This window comes from Elephantulus edwardii, unplaced genomic scaffold (genome assembly GCF_000299155.1).
Source record: "Elephantulus edwardii isolate Elephantulus edwardi_28Jun2011 unplaced genomic scaffold, EleEdw1.0 scaffold00115, whole genome shotgun sequence".
NCBI lineage: Eukaryota > Metazoa > Chordata > Mammalia > Macroscelidea > Macroscelididae > Elephantulus > Elephantulus edwardii.
Window position 1 is genome coordinate 5,434,450 of NW_006399865.1, and position 9,847 is coordinate 5,444,296.

At 41.7% G+C, this 9,847-nt stretch overlaps 1 protein-coding gene across 1 annotated transcript; it reads left to right on the top strand.

Annotated features, from left to right (window-relative positions):
* Window positions 1-4,467: 4,467 nt before the first annotated feature.
* On the top strand, window positions 4,468-7,566 carry TLR8 (toll-like receptor 8). The gene has a single exon (XM_006892372.1). The coding sequence runs from the start codon at window positions 4,468-4,470 to the stop codon at window positions 7,564-7,566; it is 3,099 nt and encodes a 1,032-aa protein (XP_006892434.1).
* The last annotated feature ends 2,281 nt before the right edge of the window (window positions 7,567-9,847 follow it).

Below are 9,847 nucleotides of genomic sequence, written 5' to 3' on the forward strand. Positions count from 1 at the left end.
TTGTTTTTCAATGCAGCATAGTATTCCATTGTGTGAATATACCACAGCTTCTCTATCCATTCATTTGTTGATGGTTGCACCTTCTTCTGTAGCTGTTCAAATACCTCCTTAGCAACATATTTCTCCAGGTTCTCTGTATCTGGAGTTTTCATTGGGTCTATTTTTTTAGAAGAGGCTTATTTTCTTTTTTCATGATGCTTGAGGCAGCCTGCTGATTTCTTTCTTTTTTCTTTTATTGTTGTTGTTGTTATTGTGTACCGTCAAGTTAGATCTGACTGGCACAGGAGGAGATTATCCCTCCTTCTCAGCGGAGCATCTAGTAGATTCAAACTACATGCAGTACATCTTCTTGCCAATAGGCCACCAGAACTCCCTAACCAGCTGCTTTCTTGAGATTATGTGAATCTGTTCTTAATAGATGTTAGGGTGTCATCACTATGTAGTGTCCCAGGGTAGGGTGATGTTCTGTGAAGGACCTGTATATTGGTGTTTCCCTCTTGGTCCCTGGGTCTATGGCCCAAAATCTCAAAGCAGGATTAGTGTTTCCCTCCAGAAACCGTGGCCATTCCATGCCTCTTGCATTTAAGAAATCCCAAGCTCCCCACATGTTGTAGACAGCAGAGTTCAAAGGCAAGGTACCTAAATGGTGGAATGCAGAAATCTGTTGCCCTCTGGAAACCATGGTTGTTTCATGCCTCTTTTAGCTGCACTTCTTCCAAGACAGATTTGTTTGGTTTTTTCCTGGAAGTGCATGGCATAGTCAATATTCTTCATCAATACCGCTAATCAAAGGCATCAATTCTTCTTTGGCCTTCTTGGTTCATTATCCAACTTCCACATATATAGGGGTACCTATATTATATTAGTCTTTTCACTGATATTCTTGATCTTTACCACTTTAAAGAGGTCTTTGACCACACATTTCCCCAGTGCAACCCCTCTTTGGATTTCCTAACTGCTATTACCATTGGTGTTGATTGTGCATCCAAATAAAATGAATATGTTGAAAACTTCAATATTTTTTTCCATCATGATGCTTGTTGCCTATAGATCCAGTAGTAAGGATTTTTGTTTTCTTGATGATGAGATGTAATCTATATTTAAGGTTGTAGTCTTTGAGCATCAATAAGTGCTTCAAGTCTTTTTCACCTTCTGCAAGCAAATTTGTATAATCTGAATAACACAGGTTGTTGATGAGTCGTAATCCAACCCTGATGCTACATTCTTATTCTTAAGAATCCAGCTTCTCAAATTATTTTCCTAGCATAAAAATTTAATAGGTGTGAGAAGAGAGTTACTATGATGATACATACCTTTCCTGATTTTAAAGCATGCAGTGTTCCCTTGTTCTTTTTAAATAACTGCTTTTGGTCTAAGTTTTACATGAGGACAATTAAGTGTTCTGGAATTCCAGTGCTTCTCCATATTATCCCTAATTTGTTATGATCCACACAGTTTAAAGCCTTTTGTTATTGCTATGTGCCTTCAAGTCAGAACTGACTCAGAACTGACTCTCCAGCAGGTTTTCAGAGGCAGTTGATCACACGGGAGGAGACTGCCTATCTTTCGTCAGTACAGCAGTTGGTGGATTTGAACTGCATGCTTTTGGTTTGGCAGTGCAACTCCTTACTACTAAGCCACCAGAACTTCTATGTTAAATGCTTTTATACAGTAAAGAAAACACAAGTAAACATGCTTTTTTTCTGGAATTCTCTGCTTTCAACTAAGATCCGTCTGAAATTTAAGGAGATTTTGAAAAGAAGGTAATTACCTGCTTTCTTTAAAAAGAAGAGCTAAAGAGTAAAGTTACCAGTTTAGACTAAAGTGTACTTGAGCCTTGATCAGAAGAAATCGGAAAGAAGGATGAATAGAAATGGGAAAGTAGGTCGGAAATGGGAAGAGTGTTGATGCATTATGAAGATTACAGTCAGAATTACCAATCTACATGCATAATAATGACACATAATAATGGCCCAGCATCAGACATCTTCCAGTGGTAGGGATCTTGATGAATGCCTCTGCATTCCAGTTCTATTCATCATAACCTCATATGGCTTCATCTTCAAATCTTTTTTGCAACAAGAAGCTAGCACACTGAAAAATTACAATCACTGTGAACCTGTTATTTTTTCATTCAGACTTTAATTTTATATAATTTATTTCACTGTTTGTTAGGGAAATCTGCACTTCAGAGAGAGGAAGAATCAAAGGCAAGGCAAGTTCCCATCCTGGTCAATTCCCCAGGCAAAAGGAACTTTCCCACCAGCTACAAAATCAGAAAGGATTTCACATTTATTAGCAGCAATAAAAGTTATGATCAAAGATATTTCATGATTGTTGTTGTTAGGTGTAGTCAAGTCACTTGCGACTCATAGCGCACACATCTCTGAACCCAGCTCTATCCTGAGCCAACCTTATTGTCTCTGACACACCTTCCCCCATTACCCCAGTCACTGAGTCAGTCCATCTCCTCCAGAGTCTTCCTCTCTTGTGCTGTACCTCCACCCTCCCAAGTATGACATCCCTCTCTAAGGACTTGGTCCCTCCTTGCAACATGTCCAGAGTACATCAGACGAAGCTTCTGAATCCTTGTCTCCAAGGAGCAGCCAGGTTTCACCCTCTCCAGGGCAAACTTGTTTTCCTGGAAGTTGATGGTATATTCAGTACTCTTCTCTAGCACCACAGCTCAAAGGCATCAATTCTCCTTTTATCATCCCTAGTCACTGTCTAGCTTTTTGATGCACAGCAAGTAATGACAAAGACTATGGCCCAGATCAAGTGCACCTTAGCCTCCAGACTGGTATCGCTGCTCTTCAGGACTCTGGAGATTTCCCTGACAGCAATTCATCTTTTTATTTTCTGACTCCTGGTACCAAGTGTTGACTGTGGAGCCAAGCAAATTAAAGCTGTTAACAATCTCAGTCTCTTCAGCATCCATCATGATTCTGCCAATCGGCCCAGTGATGAGAATCTTTGTCTTCTCGATGTTGAGCTTCAATCCATATCAGTCCTTGACCTTCTGCAGCAAGCGCTTCTGGTCCTCCTCAGTTTTTCAGTAAGCAGGGTTGTGTCATCTGTATAACGCAGATTGTTGATGAGTCTTCCTCCATTCTGGTTGCCACATTCCTCCTCATAGAGCCCAGCTTCCTGGATGATCTGTTGTGCATATAGATTGAAAAGGTATTGGAGATAAGACACAACCCTATAGTACACACCCTTCATGACCTTGAACCATGCAGTGTTTCCCTGCTCTGCTCTAATGACTGCCTCCTGGTCCAAGTACAGGTTTCACATAGCACAATCAAGTGTTCTGTGATTCCATTCTTCTCAGAGACAGCTTTAGCAAACCAATATAAAATTAAAATTATTAAAACAAAAGAACAGCAGGGAGAAAAGAATGGAGAGAGAGAGAAAGCTGTTTGATGTCAAGGAAGAGCTCTCTCTGAAAAGTCAGTAAGAACTGGCATGGAAGTCGTGACCCATGACAGTTTAAAATAACTCATTTTCTTGGCAGTATCATCTTCCTTGTGCATTCATCCTCTAGACAAATGGGATGATTTACCAGCTCTGAGCGAGCATGTGCATTGTCATGTCTTTGTTCATACTGTTCTCTCTGCCTTGAGACCACTCCTCTTCATCTATTCCCACTAAATTCAGGTTCAGACTAAAATATCACTTCCACCTTGACCAAAAGTTGAAGTCTCAACCCGAAACCCCTTAGAAAGTAAAGAATTGCTAAAGAAAAGGAATCACATACAGAAATAGAAAAAAAGAAGAAACCAAAACACCTCTCATTGTCATTGGATCAGGAGGACTCATAGCTCATAGCTGACCCCACAGCAGATTTCCAGAGGCTGTAAATTATACAGGAGGATATTGCCCATCTTTCTCTCTTGGAGGGCCTGGTGGATTCAGTCCACCAGAGAGGGAATTAGCAGCCTAACTGCTTACTCAAGTTACCCTGAGTTGCCTAAAGATTTATGTAAAAAATTAGATAAAAGCTTACTAACTGTACATCTGCTTCACTTCTCACTCACCAACTGTCACACTTGTCAAGATTTCACATTTATGGCAATACTGAATAATCTGACTATTTGGTGAACTAATGCTGTGTGTCTTCCAATACGAATGCCACGGTGCCTGGTGAGAGGAACACTGGCTGTGATGGTTAAGGTTTGTGTCAATTTTTCTGTCAGTTTTGCAGATGATTCTTAGTGGTTTGGCAGTTAAGAAATGATGTAATTAGACAGTTATGTAATTATATAGTCATCCTCCGTTTTGTGATCTGATATGATCATCCTCTATTTTTGCAAAACGTTGACTGTTTTTTAATATAACTTGGGTTTTGGACCCTAATAATAATTAAAAAACCAAAACAAAACCCTCATAGGAAGCATGGGGAAGCTCTATTAATTTTGGCATGAAATGCCTGGTGAATTATATTATATTTCTATTTTGTAGGAAAAGATGACTTTCCAGTTTGTACCTTTCACCTGCCTTTTACTGCTCATCTCCAGTATCTGTGGGTTCTTTGTTGAAGCAAACTATCCTAGAAGCTATCCTTGTGATGAGAAAAAGGAGAATTCCTCAATTATTGCAGAATGCAACTATCGCCAGCTGAAAGAAGTTCCCCAAACAGTGGGCAGGTATGTGACAGAGCTAGACTTGTCTGAGAATTTCATCACTCACATAACAAATGAATCATTTGAAGGGCTTCAAAATCTTACTAAAATCAATTTAAACTACAATGCGAAGCTCCTGCATCAGAATGAAAACCCTAATGTGAATAAAGTTGGCATGAAAATTGCACATGGGGCTTTCCAGAACCTAAAATATCTAAAAGAGTTACTGCTTGAAGACAACCAGTTATGCAGAATACCCACTGGTTTGCCAGCATCTTTGGAAGCACTTAGTCTAATCCAAAACAATATCACAGTGGTGACCAAACGGAACACTTCAGAGCTAGTGAACCTGAGGAGCCTTTTTTTAGGTTGGAACTGCTATTTTGGCCATGACTGTAACAAAACATTTGAAATAGAAAATGGAGCCTTTGAGAAGCTTACACATTTGAAGGTGCTGTCACTGTCTTTCAATACTCTCTACCACGTGCCACCGAATCTGCCCAGCTCGCTGTCAGAGCTTTATCTCAGCAACACTAAGATCCAAAACATCAGTCAGGAAGACTTCAGGGAATTGACAAATTTAAATCTACTCGATTTAAGTGGGAACTGTCCAAGGTGTTTCAACGCTCCGTTTCCATGTGAACCTTGTCAAAAAAACACTTCGCTTCAGATTCATCCCCTTGCTTTTCAAACTCTGACCCAACTTCACTACCTAAACCTTTCCAGCACTTCCCTCTCTACTGTTCCTGCAAGCTGGTTTTATAATATGAGTAATCTGAAGGCTCTATACCTTGAATTCAACTACTTAGTAAGTGAAATAGCCACTGGGAATTTTTTATTATACCTGCCAAGGTTACAAATCCTTGACTTATCTTTTAACTATAAGTTGACAGACTATCCCCAGCATATTAACATATCCAAAAACTTTGCTAAGCTTACATCTCTCCAGGTGTTGCATTTAAGAGGTTATGTCTTCCAGGAACTTAAAGAAAAAGACTTCCAACCTCTGATGGAGCTCGCCAACTTAAGGACTATCAACTTGGGCATTAACTTCATAAAACAAATCGATTTTACCATTTTCCAATACTTCCACAACCTGAGTGTTATTTATTTGTCAGAAAACAGAATATTACCCCTGGTGAATGACTCGAAAACTGGTTCTTCTTCCCAAAGCCATATTCTGAAACCACGCTCAGCACACAGTAAGTTTGACCCACACTCAAATTTTTATCATAACACCAATCCTCTAGTAAAGCCACAGTGCAGCAAGTATGGCAGAACCTTAGATTTAAGCTTGAACAGCATTTTCTTCATTGGGGCAAAGCAGTTTCAAGGTTTTGGTGACATCGCCTGCTTAAATCTATCTTCTAACGGCAATGCCCAAGTGCTGCATGGATTGGAGTTTGCAGCTGTGCGTGGGGTCAGATACCTGGATCTGACAAACAACAGACTCGACTTTGATGACGACAACGCTCTCCAGGAACTGACTCAGTTAGAAGTTCTGGATCTCAGCTACAACTCGCACTATTTCCGAATCGCCGGTGTCACACATCGCCTAGGGTTTATTAAGAATCTGAAACATCTCCAAGTTTTAAACTTGAGCCACAACAGCATTTACACGCTAACAGAGTTTGAGCTGGTCAGCGTGTCCCTGAAGGAGTTAGTTTTCCGTGGCAACCGCCTTGACCTTCTGTGGTACGGTCATGACAGCAGGTACTGGCACATCTTCTCATCACTGGGCAACCTGACGCAGCTTGATATATCCTTTAATAAACTGCGACACATCCCGGATGAAGCCTTCTGTAACCTGCCCCATAATCTCACAGAGCTTTATATAAACAATAATATGTTAAGGTTCTTTAACTGGTCACTCCTGCAGCATTTTACTCGCCTCACGTTGCTTGACTTAAGTAGAAATGAACTGTCCATCTTAACGAACAGACTGTCTACATTCACGCCCTCCCTGCAGACACTGTTGCTGAGGAAAAACAAGATTGCCCACCTGCCCTCAGGTTTCTTTTCTGAAGCCAGAGGCCTGGCCCACCTCGATTTGCACTCCAACTTGATAAGGATGATCAACAGATCCACGCTGGAGACCAGGACCGCCACCAACCTGTCTGTTCTGGATCTGGGGAGAAACCCTTTCGACTGCACATGTGACATTGGTGATTTCCGAAGATGGATGGATGAGAATCTGAACGTCACCATCCCTAGACTGACAGATGTCACCTGTGCCAGCCCGGGAGATCAACAGGGCAAGTGTATCGTGAGTCTGGAGCTCACCACGTGTGTCTCAGACACGATTGCAGCCATCTTGTTTTTCTTCACGTTCTTCATCACCACGACAGTCATGGTGACCGCCCTGGTCCACCACTGGTTTTACTGGGACGCGTGGTTTATCTACCATGTGTGCTTAGCAAAGCTAAAAGGGTACAGAACTCTTTCCACATCCCAAAGTTTCTATGATGCTTACGTTTCTTACGACACCAAAGATGCCTCCGTCACAGACTGGGTGATAAATGAGCTGCGGTACCACCTAGAGGAGAGTGAAGACAAAAATGTGCTCCTTTGTCTGGAGGAGAGGGATTGGGACCCAGGATTAGCCATCATCGACAACCTCATGCAGAGCATCAACCAAAGCAAGAAAACCATATTCGTCTTAACAAAAAAATACGCCAAGAACTGGAGCTTTAAGACGGCGTTCTACTTGGCCTTGCAGAGGCTGATGGAGGAGAACATGGACGTGATTATTTTCATCCTACTGGAGCCAGTGCTCCAGCACTCTCAATATCTGAGGCTGCGGCAGCGAATCTGTAAGAGCTCCATCCTCCAGTGGCCGAACAACCCCAAGGCGGAAGGCTTGTTCTGGCAAAACCTGAGAAATGTGGTCTTAACTGAAAATGATTCACGGTATAACAAACTGTATGTTAATTCTATTAAATAATACTGGCTGATGGGAAGTCGAGTGCGGTACCTTATTAAAAATGCAGAGCAGCTGCTCTTCTGGCTCACGATCTAACAAATTGCCCCTCGACTTGGTGGCTTAAAACAATGATTGTTTATCTGTGTACAGTTTAGGGGGAGCTTGTCTAGGTGCTCTGCTTCGGGACCTCTCACAGACTGCAATCTGGGTGTGGCCTTGGACCGCAAGCATCCTCCTAGCGAAACACCCACTTCCAAGAGCACACGTGTGTGGTTGTTGTCAGGATTCAGTTCCTCTTGGGCTGTGCACCAAAGCCTGCTCCCAGTTCTTTGCCACATGCCCCATCCCCCAGCATGCCACCAAAAAGAGAGCATCAGCCACCAAGATGTAAGTGGCATGACTTTACAGTTCAGTCACAGGTATTAATAGTATTGCCATATCTGATTTTTCCCCTCCAGAGGTGAATCATAGGTCTCAACCATAATTTAAGGGAGTGATCACCGTTGATGACCAAGGTAAAGGTTGTGTGCCTTAGTCCAGGGACAACATTGGATCACAGGGATGAAGAGTCATAATTTTCTCAGTCCTGGGAAAACAGTCTATGCCTAGGATGGCAGGCTTGAACACCAAGGTTCAGGGGAAACAGTCAATGACTAACACCACTGCTGTCGTTCTCTCAATCCAGGGGAAATAGTCGATGACCAAAATGGTGGGGTGTGATTGCCTTGGTCTAGGGAAAATTGTTGATGGTCAAGATAGGCACCAGTGGAGTAACTGGATGTGGGGGGCTGGTGCACATCACACCAGATAACACTGTCAGAGAGGATGACACCAAAGTAACTATAAAAATGAAATGCAGTATTTCAGCAGACATTTGCTATTTCTTATAAAAACAGACCCATAGGTAGTTAAACCAGCACAAAGCTATTTTTTTGCTAAACCTAGCTTACTACATAGGGTCGCTATGAGTCGCAGGCGACTCGACAGCACATAACAGCAACAACAACAGCTTACGTGCATCACTGTATCTCAAAGGCTAAAGCTCTCTGCTAATTTCCTTTTTGCATGTTCTCACACATTCCAGAATAATTGGTGGAGCAGCAGTTAAGGCATTTGGCTGCTAACCAAGAAGGTCCACTATTCCAATGTGCCAGTCACACAGTAGGAGAAAGATATGAGGGTTTGCTTCTATAAATACTTAGCCTGGGGAACCTTGTGGGGCAGTTCTCCTCTACCCTCGAGGGTCACTGAATGAGAGTGGACTCAACAACAGCAGGATTGGTTTCGGTAATATCATCCAGGGCTGTCATTATTGCCCAATTACAGTGAGGCTTCAAAGAACATGGTTCATCTGTACACACTACAGTTGTGCTCTTGGTTTTGTTGCTGCTGGTGTTTTTGTGTCACATTTTCTGTTTTAGCTCCAGTATTGTGGGAAGTAGTTCCACCAAACAGATCCAGCCCTGTATATGCTCATTCATCTATGCCAAGAAGTTTGGAAGATAGCTTACCTGATCACCTGACTGGAAGAGATTCTTTTAAAGAAAAAAAAGTGGTCCAACAGCATGCAGAATTTATCAAATAATATCATGTGCTGAAAGTAAAATCTTGCTTAAGATTATCGGCAGGGAACTTCAGGCATTCAAGCTGGATTCAAAAGAGGCCATGGAATGAGAGATACTATTGTTTATGTCATATGAGTCTTGGCTGAAAGCAGAGAATCCCAGGAAGATGTTGACTTGTGTCTTACTGTCTATGCAAAGACATTTGACCATGTGGCTCATGACAAATTATGGACAACATTGAAAAGAATAGGAATCTCAGATCACCTAACTAGGATCATAAAGCAAGAAGCAGTTTCCCCAACAGAACAAGTGACCACTGTCTGGTGTAAAATCAGGAAAAGTGTATGTGAGAGTTGTAGCTTTTCTCCATCTCATCAATTTGTATACTAAGAAAATCACTTGAGAAGCTGAACTCTGTGAAGAAGCATGTGGCTTCAGGCTGAGGAAGAGCATTATGCAGATGATACAACTTTGCTAGAAGAAAGTGAAAAGAAGACTTGAAGCACTTAATGAAGATCAAAGGCTACAGCCTTCAATATGGATTTTACATCTCAACATCAAGAAAACAGAAATCCTCACTACTGGACCAATAGGCAACTAGATAGATAGATAGATAGATAGATAGATAGATAGATAGATAGATAGATAGATAGATAGATAGATAGATAGATAGAAGACTGAAATTGTATTTCAACTTATTTAGCTACACAGTCAATACCTTTGGTACCAGCAGTCAA

Excerpts from the sequence above, each read along its gene's own strand:
- TLR8 (XM_006892372.1), top strand. The coding sequence starts at position 4,468 with ATGACTTTCCAGTTTGTACCTTTCACCTGCCTTTTACTGCTCATCTCC.